Below are 19,570 nucleotides of genomic sequence, written 5' to 3'. Positions count from 1 at the left end.
TTTGACTCCCGGCCGGTCCCCACATTTCCTGTCTCTCTTCAGCTGTCCTGTCATTAAAGGCAAAATGCCCCAAAAAACTAAAAAAAAAACCAACCAAAAAAACATAAGGGATTCAAATATGTGTTGTACTTCAATTTAGTCGCCCATATTTCACAATTTTAAGTGCTTCATAAAAATGTAATAGAATGTTGATAACGCCCACATAGCAGATAGGTCTGGGCTAGATCTGGCGCCAAGCCGGCACTGCTGGCTGACTGCTGGCATGGCAAGTGGTATGTCAACCGGATGTGGACTAGGTCTGGCAATGATGGCATTGTATATATGATGGCAGTCCACATCTGGCCCGATTGTGGCTTGGTTTATGGGGCCCAGATCTGTCCATGCCACATCTCGGCCGATTAAGGTTGAGCTTGTGATTAAGCTGGCCCATGTGTGGGCCGTCTCTGGCAAACTATATCTGGGCCACTTAAGGGCCGTCATTCTTTGCGGTATGTTGGCCGAGTCTAAGTGTATTGTGGGCCAGAGCCGGGCCAGACCAATTTTGCTATGTGGGTAGAGGACTTGAAAAAGACGTGTGGGTTTTAAAAACTAAGCTATAGAGGCAAAAATGTAAATATTAAATTGTTGTTATATCTGCTGACAGTCATGTTTTACTGTGTAATCAGATGGAACAACACTTTTGTATAAATAAAGTCTAACAATGTTTGTTTTTTTACGTGATGTCTTTATGAGAAACAAAATTAGAGTAACATAACACAGAATATAAGAGGGACATATAATATAAAGTGTTTTAGGATTAAATACAAAGAAACAGAATCCCTTGAAATAACAACAACAGTCCGGAATCTTGAGCACAAAAACAAGAAGCAATGAGGATCAAATAAATGCTAGTAGTGATACTGAGAGGTGATTAAAAGGAATATTGTATGTAAATATTGCATGATGTGAAATGTACTGGTACATCTTGTATGATGCTGCATAATAAATATTATTTTACAATAATTTAAATGATAGTCAGTGAAGAAATATTACACATTATGCTCTATGAAGCATAATGGATCAATATTATTGGGAAAAAACCTTAAAAAAACAACTTTCCTACATCCATACTTTTCAAATTAAACTCAGAGCGTTGGACATTTCACATCTGCCTGTTGAAACTGTGGTAAAAAAAACTTTAAATATTAATTTGTCTAGAAAATAGGCTGTATAATCCTCTGCCATAGAAGCATTACCTCCCATAAAATCAGAGGGTTTTTTTTAAGCTGTATACTTGAATCATTATTTTCAAATCAACAATGCAGAAGGAGCTTGTTGGCAGAGAACGGCTAGGGAGAGGGTACTGGAGGGGCAGCAGTGTTCCCAGGCTTGAACATTGGTCTGCAGGCTGTAGTCAACAGGCTGTTGATTTTGCCATTATTTTGCATCCTCAATTGTTGACCTGACTTGTTTTTATGAACTGTTATGATCTTCAGTCAGTTTAACTTGTTAATAAAATGCACTCATTTGACTTCTTTAGATATGAAGCTATCCATCACTGGATGCCACAAGTTGTTAAGGATCTTGTGTTTTGACTTGTATTAGTCTTTTTATTAAATAATATGCTCACACTATGTTATCTTACAACACAGGACAGTGTATGCAGGATAAACACTCTTCAGTGTTTTTCCAGAGAACACAAGTTCCTCTAGGGTTCCCAGCATGGCAATTGTGAAACTAAACAACCCAGTGGGTAGACCTTAAAAAGTAATTGAAGCCAAGAACGAGAAATTCCAGTTGTAGGTATGAAGATGTTGTTAGTGTTTGCCAGGTGTGGGTAACAGCTTCCTCATGCAGATACACATTTTGTCTCAGAGAGTTAGGTGAGCTGAATCTCTCAACAGGAACTCCCCAGGTAAGAAAATTCATCAATTATTTATTCCTTTACTTTTTAAGAACCAGTGTATTGTGTTCAGATGATTTGATTTCCCCTAATGTATTTCTATGTGATGTGATTCTTAATTCCTCTTTCTAACCATTGTTTGTCTTTGCTTTTGAATTATGTTCATGCTAACAATCACTAGGTATATAGAGGACAATTAACATTACTGAGGTTCTTTATGTTTATTCTTATTATTTTATCTTCTGAATTAATTCTAAGTTGGAAAAGGACACCTAATTTATAAATCTCAAACACGTTCACTCACACGCTCAGATAGCTTTGTTTGTGGTTGGAGTGTCGTTTCATGCTCTGCTCTTACAAAAGAATGAGCCTATTTTTAAACACTACATTGTTTGTTTTAGAAGGTTAACTATTTCCTGCAGGATACTTCCATCGTATTTGAAGAGAAGGGCACTGATGGATTCTTGTGTTATTCTTGTTTAGGTGCCGAGTCACAATGCATAAGAACCAGAGAGTCATCGGTAATGTATTGGGCCTTTTTAAAATCTGATTTATTTTGTGTTTCTTGGTTTTCTGTGCCACTTACAGGACAAAATGTTCATTTGACTAGTCAACTTTTGGCACAGTGTTACACTAATGGGTTTTCATTTTGGGTTTCCATTGTGGTTTTGGGTTAGTGATTTTCTGGTTGGGATTTTGATGTTCGGTATAATGTCATTTTGCCTTTTCTGTCCTCTGAGTTCCTTTGTGTACTTGCTTGTCAAAGCACCTGGTAAACCCCTGTTTTAAAAATGCTAATCCATATAAATAGATTTAGTATGATTATCATTAAGTTTGGGAACTTAGAGTCCCTTTTTAAGTATTTCGTAACAAATGTATTTTCAGCTCCTTATAACTTTCTCTTTGACCTCTTAAAAAGAAATTCAAGTTATAGATTTCTGTAAACAAAGACTAAATTTAGGTTAGTGATCATGTAACAATAGGCCCTCATTTTGCCCTCAGGAGGAAGTGCGGTTTTCTACAAACCGGTTGGAGGTACGACAGAAATAAGATCTGGATATCTCTACAAGTCGCCTCCCCAAAAACGTTTGAAGACAGAGGTAACAAAACTATAAATTATGTACAGTATGAAAATATACTACAGCTCTTAATATGTGCTGCTTTTTAATTAATTAATTTCCTTGTTCCTTGTGCAAAAGTCCTGGAAGAGGCGGTATTTTATTCTGTTCAAAATCAGTGAACAGGAACACCAACTGAAGTACTTCAGGAGTCCACAGGATAAAGACAGGCCACTTGGAGGGATCGATTTGTCTCAGTATGTTATATAACACATCTACATCTTTATGAGCCTGTTCTGCTTCCCTATCTTACACAAGTGTCAGATCCAGTCAGAAATGCATCCATATTATGTATTCAATAGAACTTAAAGAAATACTTCTGTGGTTTTGAGTGTGATTTTAAATCTGTGTTATTTGTGCCCCTCTTATAGTATCTCACTGCTGAATGTGAGCCCTCAAAACCACCAGAAATGGGGATGGGTGCAGAAGAGTCTGAAGTGCTCTCCATCCTGTGTGCTGTACATCAGGGCTGGAGACAGGGACTACTTTCTCGTCGGGGATACCATGTCAGTCAGATTTTTTTCCCTTCTCTCTCTCTCTCTCTCTCTCTCTCTCTCTCTCCCTGTACTTTTTTACAGATGGAATTAATTGCTGTATTACAAACTTGCATTCTGCATGCAGTTTACTGCACTGTACTATACAAACTCCTGACATACCACAGTCAAGATAAATACATAAGAATGTCTTTTTATTTCTACTCAAATAGAAGAAAGTCTTTGGCAAACAGGTGGGTTTCAGCCTGAGAGCCGATTTATGTAGTGATTTGTGGGGTACATGGAACAGAATGCCAAAAACCTGAGTCTATTACCATTTTGGTAATATTTAATCACAGGTTATCAGAGTATATTAAATAAAAATTAATAAAACACATATTTAATGCGTGTAAATTATGTTTAAATGTACAAAATTTCAGTTTTTCATCACGCAGTGTTCAGATAAACAGTCCTACATACATGGATTTGATTTATTTAAAGTTATAATAGCATAAATAAGATTAAGGCCATGCAAGTGTTTTGCAGTTTTCCTCTCAAGGTCATCACTGACACTTTCACAATGTCTCATGAAACATTTTCACTTCCACCTTCTTTTTTCAAGTTTTTACATTCGCAACGAAATGCGTATTTTTCTTCTGATTAGTAACAGTCTTCCATTAGATAATTAATTTGTCTTCCCCTCTGCTTGTTCCAAATTGTTGCTGCATGTCTTCTACTTCCACTTAACTTGGATTTTATTTGAATTAAATATTAAATTAAGAAATTGATGAATCTAAAAATAAGGTTTTGTACTCTATTTTTTGTCTTTCAGTGAGGAAGTGGACGGGTGGTTCTCTGACCTGTTTGAAGCCCTGAAAAACCGACCATACAAATTTCTTGGTGCAGAGGTACATCTACATTTTAAGTCATTTAACCATATACAGTTTATTGGGACCTAGTGTCTTTTGCACTTCTATTTGTTGTATTAACGGGTTAATGGTCACTAACTAAACTTTTTTTTCTTTTTTTGATAAAGGATTTGAGCGACGGACAAATTGAGGTAAATATAATATGGGTGCTCAATATAGGAATAGTTCAAAGTTTTAGAAATTAAATTTCACAGAGGCTATCGTCCTCGTCGCAGAGGTCGCCAGTTCAACTCCCGGCCAGTCGACCATTTACTGCATGTCTTCCCACACTCTCTACCTCCCATGTTTCCAGTCTCTCTTCAGCTGTTCTATCAATGAAGGCAAAAAAGTCCAAAATATAACTGAACAAAAAATTAAAAAAAAAAAAAGAATATCCATGCTTAGCTTAGTTCAGTAGAAAGACTGGAAACAGAGGGGAACCGTCACATAAAAAGGCAACGTAATTCCCCAACCAGCACTTCCTGAACTTACTGCTTCACATTTTATATCTCTTTATCTTGAATCTGAACCAAAGATAAGGTGTCAGAAGGATAAGTTGTGTTTTTTTCCAGGTGACCATAGCTCAGACATGGTTTGGTGGCAGTTGCTAGGCAAGTGGTCTAGATTTCAGGAAGTAGGCTAGGTTTTATTGCTAAGAAGAAATTCCACACAAAAATTCCAGTAAAACTGTGAATTATGATAGTAACAAGTCACATTCAAGATTGAACAAATAAGTAGTAATATGTTTATAATCTAAATGCCTAAGCAGATTTTAAAGATTAAAGTGAGTCCGCCAAGCTGTCTTACCATGTAGTCAGTCATTGCATTTAGCTAGGCTAACAGACTGCTAGCTGCAGCAACATAATTAACACACAGGTAGAACTCATTTGCTGGATGATGTATGCTAACAAGTTTCATTAACCTATTAGTTATTATTCTATCCCTTTTCCAGATTTTTCTCTGGAATTCTCTTGGTGTTTCTAGAAAATCTAACAGTCAACCTCTGTTCAGAAAATTAACAGACCATTGACCATGTTTATCGACCCACTCTTTGTTTGAATGTTTAAAACAGATATCTCTTACTGTTTTACCAGAACATTTCAAAGCCCATCGCACGGAGAAAGAGTGTCAGCTCACTGCCAGATAAGGTAAGTCCTTTATGTTCTAACTAAATCCTGTGGCAAATACTATTCCTGCAACATGTTAATATATAATACTCAGTCTGCCTGTTGCTTTCCTTTGAGTTAATCTATGTTATGTGTTGATTCGGTTTTGTGCATGGAACAGAAACCACTATGTAAACAAAATGCTCTGATGTATGAGTGTCTGAATGTTTATCTTTCAGGAAGTAGCTAAAATGCGATCCTTGTCTGATCCGTCCTCAAATTCTGTGGATGGTGAGACAGAAAAAGCAAAGGTACATGTTTTGACTGTTTGTATTACGTAAACATGATCAAATGACATATTTCAGAGATGGAGTCTATACTGATCTCTGATTCTTAGCAGGAAGAAGAGCATACCAAAAGACGAGCATCTATGCCAGTAGAACCGATCTATGACTATCCAATAAGAGTGAGACAACAAGAGGTATGGCTAAAACTTTCTTTCAGTACTTATTTTGCCACTAATTGTCTTAACTGACCAGAAATAGTTTGGTCTGTAAAACATTAAAAGCTAGAATAAATGTATTTAAGAGTTACAGTTTTTTCTTGATTTACAAAAACAACTGATTATTGTATTTCTTTCTTCATGAAAAATATTAAAGGTTCGAGAAAATGGTGCAAACAGGAATACAGATTCAGTGTAAGTCTTTATGATTCTATATGTGTACTTATTGATCTGATATTGTATTTTTCAGACTATGTGCAACAAATCAAAAAAATCCATTAATTTATTAAAAAAATAATTACTTTTACTTTGTTCAACCATGTTCAAGAATCAAATGGAACTGTAAACTTGTGTACTGCATCACTTAAGTATACTTCTTTCTGTCTGTTTTTTTTAATTATCTGTCTCATAGATATGAAAGCATGCTGGAATTTAGGCTGGCTCAGGCGGCGTAAGTTTTATTTGAATGCGTGCTACCACAAAAAAAATGCCTCCATAATAAAGAATAACAGTAGAAAGTGAAAATATTGTATTGTGTTTTTAAGTGACAGTGAAGTTGCGGAGGTCACCAAAGGCACACTGATGAGGTCCGTCACTCAGGTGTTTGACCGGCTGAAGACCCAAATTTCACCACTCCCTAAGTTCGATGAGGAATCGCCCTCTAAAGACAGGTAGATCTCAGATGAATCATCTGGTCCTTTTTTTTTTACTTTGTGTACTTTTGACTTTTCACTTTGTCTTCTGTGTCAGTGTCCTTTGCTCTTTGTGTAACATGTTTTGCCAGTGCCCCAGATACAAGAATAGCTCTCTCATCAGAGACCACAACCTCATTGGCTCAAACACCTCCACTGACTACAGCAAGCATGTTATTTTTACAGAATAGAACTGTTGACGCTCTAGGACTCGTCAGGAATCTAAGAGAGGCATTACCTAAGAGCCTGTTAGGCAACTTGTCAGAAGATGACAGAAACACCTGAGCAAGATGGCACATATCATTTTTATAGATTTATACATGATGTTGCTGTAAAAATGTTGGTGGTAATTCAGGTTTTCACCTAGGCACTACATGCTACCTCCAATCTGTATATTAAGCTACATGCTAGCTCCCGTCACTTTCTCTACATTTATAGATGTGCTAGCAACAGTAACGCAAACAATACAATTTAAAAAATAAAAACTGTTAACCATGTTAGTAAAATTGACTATAAACTATCTAGATTGGCCAAGATTAGTTATTAATAACTAATGTTAACTAATGTTTACTAACTTATGAAAGTCTTCAACATGCTAGCTGTTTTTCCATTAATATGTTACCATTAGCGATTTTGGTCATAATTATAGATTAATGGCAGTAAAAGTAAGAAGAATTAGGCTGAAAACCAAGTGAGTTATATCCACGAAAACACATTTTTAATTTTTGTTAGCTTAATTGAGTGTCAGCTAGCATTTGCAAACAACAGACATCATAAGATATTGGTCATACCAGTCCAAGTTAGGCTGTAGCTGCAAAGCACGTGATTGTAGTAACTTGAGAAAGGGTTTGTTTTATATTTTATGAATCAACAATTGAATTTACTTCTGATTGGTGTTACTACATCATTTATCTTTAATGATCATGGATTGTTTTGTTGGTAAAATGTCAGAAAATGTAGGGAAAAAAGTCCATCAAAGATTGACAAAATGTTAAATACAATAACTAACAACAGATTTTTTTTTGTTTATTTGTTTGTTTTTATTATCAACAGTGTTAACTTAAACCTCCTGTTATGTTGTGGGTCAAGTTGACCCTTTTTAAAGTTCAAAAATCTAAAGAAAAATGTGAAAAGTGTTTTTTCCGATATGAAACGTCTTTGCTTGGCTTAATATGTGAAATCAACATATATAATTAAAATGGTTCATTTAACATTTTAGACAATATATGCCTTCTCAACCAGCTAAAAACAGCCTAAAAATCTGGGCAGCATGTGACAAAAGAGGTATCTCGTTTTAATTAATCAACATCACTTAATAAAACAAAATCATTCAAAATTCAAAATAAAATAAAACAAAATCTGTCATGTAAAACTATTGTATTTGTATTAAGGTCTTTCCAATGTACATTTTAAAAAGTTTTAACAAGAATTATGATTAAAAACGAGTGAGTTATCCTCATTGAAGCATGATCTGTGAGGATTAAAACACTATTGCACCAACTATTGATTTAAATGGTTATTAATGTAGTTAATAATGAGATTTAAAAAATGTGTATTGGGATTTTTTTGGGTTCTTCTGACACTTTTGGATTATTAAATATGCCCGGGTCAATTTGACCCAGGAACATTATTGCTGTTCCAGAGAAACAAACATAACAGGAGGGTCAAATTGGGAAGGAAGGAAGAATAAGCAGAAAACATTAACAAATGTTAGCTAGCAGTTGCTAACAAGAGCCAACATAAGCTACAGTCATACAGGTCCAAGTTAGGCTGTAAATAAAGCCTCTTCATTAAATTATTTGAGACAGGTGTGTCTTAATCATTATGATTCAATACTGACTAACATGCTGAATATTTGTTGTTCAGTGATCAGTCATTGTATGTGTAAATTCTCAAAAATGTCTGTTATATTAGAATTCGCCCTAACTATGACGCACAATAACTTTACTTCCTTGATCCTTATAGTGTTAAAATAACATTGGGGAAAATGGTGCAATAAGTAAACACGTGTTGATATTATCTATCTAACAAGCAGCCTAAGGTTGCTAACATTAGCTACCAAAGGCTGCTTGTCAAATTAGACAAAATCAGGCTGTAGCCACAATGCACCTGCATGCAGCAACTTGATAAAAGGTGTGTTTTTTCCTTATGAATCACCTTTTCTTTTAGAACAGGAGAACTGTCCTCTTTTGTCACAAAATTAAATCAGCTTCTTTTCAGACGGCAGCATGTCTAACAACCCTGCCCACATGCCTGAAGCTGTTATGCAGGCTGCTGAACGCTCTGATAGTTTCGCTGTAACCAGTGATGTTGGATTTATTTCTTAGGGGTTTACTGCTGTGAAATTATCTTCTCTACTCCATTTGCAATATGGCTCAAGAGACTTATTTATGGAAGTGCTTCTTAAACCTCGGCTGTGATTTGGGAATGATTTACCTCTAACATGCCGTTTTTGTGAAATATTACTTTAAAAGAACAGATGTTGGTCTCCTTAATTAGAACAGAGGAGAACATGTTTGGGTTTTGTTATTGTACAATTATTTTTAGCTTTTATCAAACATTATCTGTCTTGACTGCAGACTTAGCCTAATGGTTAAATTGTGCACCAATAAGGCGGTTGACCCAGGTTTGACCCAGCAAGTCATTCCCCCCACTCTCTCCCAGTTTCCTACACTATCCACTGTCCTCTCCTCTACAAATAAAAGTGTAAAAGCCCCAAAAATATAACTCCAAAACATTATCTGTCTTGTGGTGTAAAGGTAATCTAGTGAGAACACAAAAGATGTCATATTCACTTGTGCTGTTTCTCCTTTTTTGCAGAGAGAATCGTCTGAGTACAGACTTCAGCAGCAGCTCCAGTGAAACTGGCGCCATGTCCCCTGTTGAGATTATGGAAATAGGAAATGCAAACAGAATGGAAAAACAAAACTCTACTGAAAGGTAAAACAAAGAAGCACTCCAAGTTCAAAATAGTAAATACTTCTAAAAGAGACAGAGATAATGGCATCGGTGCAAAAGTAAAAGGAGAGTTACAAATCCCCCTTGCGTTACCAGCCGAGTGTGTCTCAGAAACAGCTTTGTAATGCTCACAGACAGCAGCAAAAAAAAAAAAACACATTCAGAGTGACTCAGTGAAACAAATACTCATAAGAATGACTGGATCAAGGGTGACATGTTGCAGGACTGGTTAGAGAGGTTTCATGAAGTTTCTGCAGGCAGTGCGTAAGAGTTGAATAATAATAAATTGAAAGCATGATATCAAACAAAAGTAACTCGTGTGACTATACAACTAGAATAAGTTGTTCTAGGAAAATAACAGACACATATATATAGAAACTCCAGTTATTGTGATGGATGAATTTGGCAGCTATAAACACACATTTATGCATTAACTGCAAGCAGGCATGTTTTAATTTAAAGCTCTTGTGAGGAGTTTTAAGCCAATTATGAAACTGACCAAAATTAGTTCTGTTATCTCTTAAGACCCTCAGAGGCAAACAAGAGCATCATTTACTAGATTGAGTATTTCTTTATGATAAGTATAACTGCCTGAAACCCCTGCTGTTGGGTAGGTGTCAGGGAAACCAATTAACTGTAAGTTGCCATGCCAGGCTCTTTTTTTTTTTTTTTTTTTACAATTTACACTGCAGTGGTTTTCAATGAGTGTATGTTTGAATAAAAAAAAAAAAAAGCAAGATGAAATGGCATCAGTAGTAATTTTCCAACAAAGAGATAAGACATACAGCTCTGTCCACAGTGGGATCAAAAAAAAAACTAAAAAACGGAACACCAAAAATTACCAAGGAATCTAGAAAGAATTTGGGAAACAGTCTTATTATTACAATTTTCACGATTGCTTGGATTGTTTTTGACAAAGTGTCAAAGTTTCCTTACAGCAGGTCATAACGTGGATAATTCCATTATATGTAAAAGCTTTTGCTGTTTTATTTCCTTCAAGCCTGGACACCATCACCCCAGAGGAGAGAGAATTTGAGATCATGCAGGCAGATCTGAAAAAACACCTGACTCTTACAGAAGTGGATGGGAAACCATGGTAAGTCTGAACAAAAAATAAAAATGTCTACTTACCTCTCTGCAATAGTTGTTGTACAAATAGAAGAAAAAAATTGAACTGCTCCGGTTGACATGGATGGAGAGGCATAATTAAGGTGACATATCATGCAAAATCAACTTTTTAATGGTTCTCTACCTGAAATATGTTTCCCTGGCATGTCTGCAAACCCCCCGAAATGAAAAAAAATCCATTCCGTTCCTGTTCTGATTTCTCCACCTTTCTGTAAATGTGTGCTGAAACAAACCGTTTCAGTTTTCAGTGTTTTTCTTACGTCATGACGCCATCAGGTCTGTAACGGAAGTCAGAGCTTGGAGCTTGTGCAGCCCATAGACTGTATAAAATTTCCTCCATTTTTCATTACCTGCACACGTGTGCTGACAAGGAGCTTAGGAGGGAGGCATGCTAGTTGTAGGCTGTCTTAATAAACACAAAGGTTGGTTTTACTCCCCACGTCTGCAGATTTGAAGATCTAGTGGATGATTTTTATTTTTCATGGAAAAGTGCTGGCGCTAGTTAGCATAGCCACATAGCTACATGTTCGTAGCTGTGCACCAAGTCATTTAAAGGCACAGTCACAGAAAACAGCCTGTTCTGAGAAGGGCTGAAAAAGAGTGGTTTACAGGCATACCAAAATCTGATTTCAAAGTGTTTTTTTGAGCAATAAACTTTAAAGACATGTTTTGGGGACCTCTTAGACCAATATATTTTGATGAAAAAGAGCATAATATGTCACCTTTAATGGTCAGCTTTGTCTTTTGCATCAATTAATGTCACTTAAAAGCCTAAGAGTACTGACATTTTTGCTATATGACAAGTGAAGCCAGTATGGAAGTATAAAGTTAGCAGTTCCTGAAGTGGTAAATGGTAAATTGACTTGTACTTAGATAGTGCTTTTCTAGTCTGTCTGACTACTCAAAGCGCTTTTACACTACTCGTCACATTCGCCCATTCATACTCATTCACTCACTGATGGTAGAGGCTGCTATGTAGTGAGGGACCATCAGTGTTAGCTAATCTCATTCGTTCACATTCACACACCTCTGAACAACAGAGGGAGCAATTCAGGGTTCAGTGTCTTGCTCAAGGACACTTGGGCATGTGACTGCCGGAGCTGGGATCAAACCGCCAACCTTTTGATTGATAGACGACCGACTCTACCCACTTAAGGCTGACTCCAAAAGCTGTAGGAGCCCCATTAACACCCATGTTAAAATTCCCATTTTCACAGTCAGGTGTAAACATGTTACAAACATGGTACTAAATGTATTTCGTTCTACATAGCATATTTCTAAATTCATTCACACTGTACATGTAGTGAGATTTTGTATAACTGATCCATATTAATTATATTAAAGCTAAGAATAATGCATTGTGTTTAATGGGCATGTTCTATATGGTGTGCACCATCATTTGGCTTCAAAAACCATCCTCAGAAGCTAATGGGTGACCTCATTGAGACTTTGTCCATGTTTTATACAGTCAGTGGTTTGTACTATAGGATGTCTTTATCATCAACTCACAGATTTCCAAGGTTAAAAAAGCATGAAATACTGTCTGCCTTTTAAAAGGCCTTTCTTTGCTCTGTTGGGCTTCTTCTTATGTCATGCTTGGTTGTTTCATAATCAGTTCTGAAATCTTTCCTGTTGGACCTGTAGTACTTTATTCTTTACTCAACATCAGTTACTGTCTATGTATGAGCCAAGTATGAGCCACATAGTTCCTTTACAGGCTGCATATAAGCAAAGCAGCAGGGGCCTCTGACCTAAATTAAATTCTACACATGATGCGTTCAGGCACAGCATAGAGTATTTCCATCAACACACACTGAATAACAAAAGTGCATCGTTGAACACCTGCGTAGAAAGCTGGACTGATAAAAAAAGAAGCCTATCTGTTCTTTTAAGGATGAGAGAGATTAACTTGAAAACAACTTGATGGTATCAGTTCCTGTGTTGACAAGATGTCAGAAAAACTGCAGTTGAAAGTTTAAATATCTTTTGATGGTGGCAAATACGTGAAACTGTGACCATATTTTATTTGTTTTGTGTGCTTATTGTGTGTTGTTTGTTGTGTGTTGTAACCTATTTTGTGCTGCCATCTTGGCCAGGTCACTCTTGAAAAAGAGGTTTTAAATCTTAATGAGTCTCTTACCTGGTTAAATAAATAAAGAAGTAATATGTAGCTGGGTCTAAATAAAGAAAGCAATCAATGACTCCAGACACGACATAACAAAAGCTGGAAAGTACAGGGATCCACAGCTGTGGAAGGTCCCTGCTCGTAACAGGAGGAGGAATGAATGGAATTATTGTCATCTTATTGTCAACATAATGCCTTATCTCACTGTTACTGTAAGTGCAGTCAAAAGAAACTTGATAGCATCATTTCACAGTTCATCCGTCAGTAGTCAAACTATAAGTATCCTAGCTTGAGGGTGAAATAGTCACCCCTTGTTCATCTGTCTTTAACTTACAGTGATCTACAATCTTTGCAGATAGAATATCAAATCCCTCCAAGAGTCAAACTTTTGTCAAATGAGGAATCTCAAAAGCAAAATCTGTGTTTGTGTGTCACAGTGTGTCAGGGTGGACCGGCCAGCCCCAGTCAGTGTGTCTGTTTCACAAAGGAGACCAAATCCTGGCCATTAATGACCTGCACACCTGCAGCGTGGATGAGTTCAACATGTTTGTCAGCAAGTGCCTGAAGAATGAGGTATGATCCCACAGAAAAAACACCAAACACAAAGATAATTCTGTTTGAAAGCTTTAGTTAACGTGTGAGCTGTTTCTCTGAGGAGTACACTTTTTGCCTCTTCAGGTGAAAGTGACCATCCTTCGTCTACGTGGATGTCTGCCTCTGCATGCGCCGGACACTCCCTGCATTGACTGACTTACAATGAGGTTTCGAGACTGAACAACCACTTCCATTGTATGTGAGGGAGTGTTTAAAGGACTCTTTAAGGTACTCTCTCTCTGAGGATGGTGGGTTTGTACCGTGTATTGACCACTTTAGACAACTGAGTGCTTAAAGAGAAGTTCCTTTAACCTGTCACTCTGCTAGTTTATTCTATATAGAGTCTAGAAGAGTTTAAAGTGAATGTAGATAAAATAATTGAAGAATGTGAAGGGTTTAAATAAATCTCACATATTGTAACATCTCCATTATATCTTGTGTATGTAAGTAAGTCACCTTTACTTTTTGGCTAATAATGACAGTCAGTGTAAGTAGAGCGTATTGTGGACTCAAATCATTGTGTGTTGTATTTACTGTAGATAAGAGTTTATTGTACTGATAAGTTGTGTCTGGAAGGAAACAAAAGGCAGAACCTACTGAGGCGTATTTCCCCATATTTTCTGTGTGACATAGAGAAACAGCACTCTCTGGGAAAATATCCTTTTCATATGATGAAAGAAAGCCTGAGTGTGGCATGTAATGCAAAAAAGGGGCTGTATGAATAATGTTACTATATTTAGAATGACTCTGTGAAAGCTGTCTTAAAAATAGCTGCATTTTAACACTTGGCTGTCATGATAATGATGACTCTGATACACTGTATGTACATATTAAAAATATAGATGAAGAAACTAAATCATGTTTTAGGTGTAACAGCAAAGATTCTAGATTCAGAGATTCTAGTGAAATTATACAGGAGTTGGATCTTTTCCTGCAGGATCCCAAATGTGACGTCTGTAAGAGCAATATTTTTTTTTAACAAGCAGCACAGTTATGGTTGAGAAACATAGATATAACATTGAATGTTACATTATGGAAAATGAGATTGAGTGTGTTTAGCAATAAATATGAAAAGTCTAATATTGTATTTAGTAGTAGTGCCATTGTGTTAGTACTATTTACCCAAGCAGGGGCATGTCAAGGGGGATGGTGGGGGTAGGCACATGCCCCCCCCCCCCCCAAAAAATAAAGAAAAATCTGATTGGCCACTCCAAGTGCCCCCTAAAACTCCTAAATTCTGATGTATGTCCTATATGTCCTTGTCAGATGCAGGACTTGTGTTAATAGTTGGACTGTGTTGCAACAATCTGGTTGTAGCTCTCTTTGCACTTTATAGCACTTTTTCTTTTCTTGTACCTCAAGAAGTTGTCCAAAAATAGGACAAAAGACTTCTATGATAAAACTGGAGTCACAACTGTGGTCACTGCTATATGTAAGGTTGTCTGTTCCACATATCAGCAAATATGTTTATGCTGCTTTTAGTTTTTCTAATATCTGTGTATTTCACACTGTGTTAGGTAAACAGGATTTGTGTCGATTTTTTTTATGTAATCAACTGTGCATTGTTAAGGACACAATATAAAAGGCACTTATGAATGTATTGTATAATGTTGTTGTAAAATCCTGTGAATGTCAATAAAAAAATAATAATAGGACAGAAATAGTTCATACCATACTTCACACATCTGTTTCAGAAGGCAGGTGGGAATCAGTTTTAAAAACTCCTAGCCTGCACTGTCTGTCAACATCAGAGGTGTCAAGTAACAAAGTACAAATACTTTGTTACCTTACTTAAGTAGAACTTTTGGGTATCTATACTTTAGTGGAGTAATTATTTTCAGCCGACTTTTTACTTCTACTCCAATTATCTGTACTTTCTGCTCCTTACATTTTAAAAATAGCCTTGTTACTCTTATTTCATTTTCTCTTGTCATCGTTAAAAAAAAAACACATTTATGTACATTGACATTCCAATAAAGGCTGTTTATAACATACCTGTTAAGTTTAACTTTTTGCACCATTATAATACTTATAGGAAACTAGTCTTCATATCTTCTGCTCCATGAAACATGTTAATGCTCAGTAGTACACATACAGTTGTGCTCATAAGTTTACATACCCTGGCATAATTTATGGTTTCTTGGGTAGTTTCTGTTGTCTTTATGATATAAAAAGAGTAAACACAGTTGTTTGATAAAAAATTTGCTAACCATGAGTGAAAGTGTTTCTCTTATCTTTCATATTCTCTGAAAAATGGCCCAAAAAATCCCAAATTCTGCCAGGGTATGTAAACTTATGAGCACAACTGTATATGTTCTTTAATGTATCTGCATTGTACAAAAATGCGTTCATTTTTGAATGGGCATCAATACTGCTGAAACAGGTGCAACCCAAATATTTCAACATTAACATATTAATATAACATTATAGTCATAATGGCCTCTAGAAACATGTTTTTTTTGGGAGGTGGGGTAGTGCACTATAGGCCTCTGCAGCACAGCCTAAGCTTTTGTCCTTAATGGCATTTTCTTCCCTTTACATTACTTTTACTTTTAGACTTTAAGTAATTTTGAAACCAGTACTTTTACACTTTTACTTGAGTGAAAAGCTTGAGTTGATACTTCAACTTCTACAGAAGTCTTTTTAAACCCTAGAATCTATACTTCTACTTAAGTAATGAATGTGAATACTTTTGACACCTCTGGTCAAATTTCATTTAAATTACATTAAAAAATACAGTTCAACATTTGAGTATGAAATCATCGCTAATATTCTTTTTTTCACAGACAGTTTGCAGGTGTTTTCAAACATTTCAAGCATATTAATGACTTAAAAATTGTGCCAAATATCTTGTATATTTTTTCAGTATCTTTTTGAGTCCTTAAGAATAAATCATAAAAGATGAATATGTTCCTGCAAGTTAAAAGATTGTCTACAGTAATGTAACATTTGTTTGATACTTCATTTTAGTAGGCAAGTGTATGAGTAGTGGAGACCGAAAAGGTAAATGAATTATATTCATGTGTGTGTTTTTGCACTCATACACCATGCCACCACTGCATAAGTCCGTGCCAGTGTTGGGCCACCCCAATGAAAACGTGTGGACACGCCCCTGAGCCTGAATCAAAACAATGTTGAATGATGAACGTGAATTCCTACACAGCTGATTCATTTCCAGTTCGCTCGGTATGCTGCACCTGTGGTGGCACGTGCCGTGTCAGCTGTACCCTCTAATGAGGCATTCACCAGAGCATAAAAGGCTGGTACACTCTGTTCTCATGTCTTCGTTGAGCACATACTGCTTCTTCAGTTTAAGTCCAAATTTAAACTTTCATTTCTAATTTATCTTGAATGTGCTTTAGGAGACGACGGAGAACAGAAAGATGAAGGGAAAACAGCGGTATGTCGAGTCGTGCATTGCTCAGAGACAATTTGGTGAATTAGTATGCCAACAGAATGACGCTGCACCTCGGGCTGTGTTTCACCTATTTCTCTTTGATTCCGTGCAGAAACGATGACTCAAACAGTCGAGCTCACTTTGCCGAAAATGTAGCTCTAATTCCAGTCAGGAAGATACTTTTAATCCTTTTTTAAATGAGGATTGGGGAGAAGTGCCTCTCCCGGATGGAGGAAATGGAAATTATCTACAAGGACTGCTCACTTCAATTGCTCAAAAACCAATCGGCATTTTTTTAATCATGTCACAGACCAGTGTCTACAGAGGGCAGGGATAAAGCTCTTCTCTAAACGCAACATCAAATAATTTCATCTTACTTTGTTCATATTCACATGAGCATTTTCCCCATGGGTATCAGTCTTTTAAAGCTTTGTTTCAAGTTTTAATGGAGCTATTTATCAGATATAAGCTCTGAGGGAGAAATAATCAGGATGTTTAGACTTTAAGGCTGTACTTTTACTGTGATGCTCAAAGTGTGCTGCATTATACGTTTACTTTAATTTTGTGTATCCTTTTGTTACTTGTAACTTTAAAATAAACAATAAACTGTGCAATATTGATAAAGTTATTTTGCTTTTTTCTTGGACAGATGTTAAATAAAACACATGATTTATAGTGATCTTTGGGACAATAACATTGGAACATACTTGTTTATTTTTCAAACATCCATGAAATCAAAAATTGTTAAAGAATTTAAAGTTAGTTTTTGATGTACTGAAGATTGATTTGAGACTGAACAGCCACACTGTGGCTCTCTATGTCTGAAATAGAAAGACATTTCACTGAGTGCTCTGGTCAGTCATGTGCTGTGCAGGAATGAATACACATCATTCATGCCTAAGGGAAGAATACAATATGGTGTTATTATCATAACTGTCTCACTGGTAAAGGCTAACTCCTTGCCAAGTCAGTAATAAAGTGGTTATTATATCTGTCACCTCCAGTGGTTGACATATGCATGATTCAAAAAAGTAAGACAGGCAAAATGTAATGAAATGCCTAGAGGTTGTTTCAAAACTCCAATTTCCAGAGAAGCTTATAATTTACACTCAAAATGAAGTAGATTGGCATTATTACAAGTGAAGAACATTTACCAGAGCTGAAAGCTAGACTGCAGGTATATATGTGAAAGCAAACTCATAGGAAATCAGAATGTGTACCATATACTTAACTGTCTGCACACCCTTGGACATATTGCAGGATTCTACAGAAAGACATCAACCCTTTCCAATGTGAAGCCTCAGATTTTATCACACACATTCTCCTCCCTCTGGCCCTTGAGATTGAACACACACAGCTCAGGCAGACGGGATAAGTTGAAGTTGTTCTACATGAAAGAAGAGATCATGCTGTGTCTCTGTTAAAGCCTGTTCCACAGAGATTGAGATTTAGAGAGCTCTGTCTCTGCTGTCTCAGAGATAAACTACTGACAGATCCAAGCACACTCTTCCAGACACTTTTGCCTTTTTCAAACCCACTATGGAGCAGTGGTTTTGCTCCTTCATACAGCCTGAAGAGGGATGGGTGGGGGTTGCACTTATCCATCTTTATATGAAATGCTCATGAAAAAAATGGCAACAGAATCACTTTTGCATATAAGAAAATAATACAGCTGGTCTTAAATCTCGTCTCTATCAATGGTGAATATTCATGCATATATTTCTGTGCATCTACATCTACAGGTGCAGCTAAAAAAAATAGAATATTGTGAAAAAGTTCAATATATTTTGTCACTCAAGTCAGAAATTGAAACTCATATCATATTGATTCATTACACAGAGTGACATATTTCAAGCCTTTATTCTTGTAATTTTGAAGATTATGGCTTACAGATAATGAAAACCCAAAATTCAGTGTCTCAGAAAATTAGAATATTGGAAACCCATGGTGTCACACCCGAATCAGCTAATTAACTCAAAACACCTGCAAAGGTTTCCTGAGACTCTAAATCAGGGGTGTCAAACATACGGCCTGCGGGCCAAAACCGGCACTCCAGAGGTTCCAATCCAGCCCCTTGGATGTCTTTGCAAAGTGAAAATTTTGCAATTTTTCAATAATATTTTAATATTCATTCATAGTGCTGATGGAGAACACGTGAACGGCGCTCTGGGACTTTGCAGTTTGCATAATCTGATGGAAACTCACTTCATGATCCAATTTTTCATGAATCATTTTTTGCACTAAAACAAAGGTTATTATGTTATGATTTTACTGGTCTGGCCCCTTTGAGATCAACTCCGGCTGTACGTGGCCCCGGAGCTGAAATGAGTTTGACACCCCTGCTCTAAATGGTCTCCCAGTCTGGTTCAGTAGGGACACTATCATGGGGAAGACTGCTGACTTGACAGATGTGCAGAAGACTGCACTCTCAACAAGGAGGGTAAGCCACAAAAGGTCATTGCTAAAGAAGCTGGTTGTTCACAGAGAGCTGTATTCATGCATATCCATAGAATGTTGAGTGGAAGGAAAAAGTGTGGTATAAAAAGGTGCACAAGCAACAGGGATAACCGCAGCCTCGAGAGGATCGTCAAACAAAATCAGTTCAAGAATGTGGGAGAGCTTCACGAGTGGACGCTGGAGTCAGCGCATCGAGAGCCACCAAGCACAGATGAATCCAAGACATGGGC

At 36.7% G+C, this 19,570-nt stretch overlaps 1 protein-coding gene across 1 annotated transcript; it reads left to right on the top strand.

Annotated features, from left to right (window-relative positions):
- Nucleotides 1–2,378: 2,378 nt before the first annotated feature.
- LOC117830516 (pleckstrin homology domain-containing family S member 1-like) lies at nt 2,379–14,661 on the top strand. The gene is made up of 16 exons (XM_034708665.1): nt 2,379–2,403; nt 2,885–2,982; nt 3,082–3,197; nt 3,372–3,506; nt 4,306–4,381; nt 4,510–4,533; nt 5,476–5,529; nt 5,727–5,798; nt 5,888–5,968; nt 6,147–6,184; nt 6,402–6,440; nt 6,535–6,660; nt 9,502–9,621; nt 10,640–10,735; nt 13,330–13,465; nt 13,571–14,661. The coding sequence occupies exons 1-16, from the start codon at nt 2,379–2,381 to the stop codon at nt 13,640–13,642; spliced, it is 1,308 nt and encodes a 435-aa protein (XP_034564556.1). The 3' UTR covers nt 13,643–14,661.
- The last annotated feature ends 4,909 nt before the right edge of the window (nt 14,662–19,570 follow it).

The sequence above is a fragment of the Notolabrus celidotus genome, chromosome 18 (genome assembly GCF_009762535.1).
Source record: "Notolabrus celidotus isolate fNotCel1 chromosome 18, fNotCel1.pri, whole genome shotgun sequence".
Taxonomy (NCBI): Eukaryota; Metazoa; Chordata; class Actinopteri; order Labriformes; family Labridae; genus Notolabrus; species Notolabrus celidotus.
The sequence above is the reverse complement of the archived record's forward strand: the minus strand, read 5'-3'. Positions and strand labels throughout refer to the sequence as shown.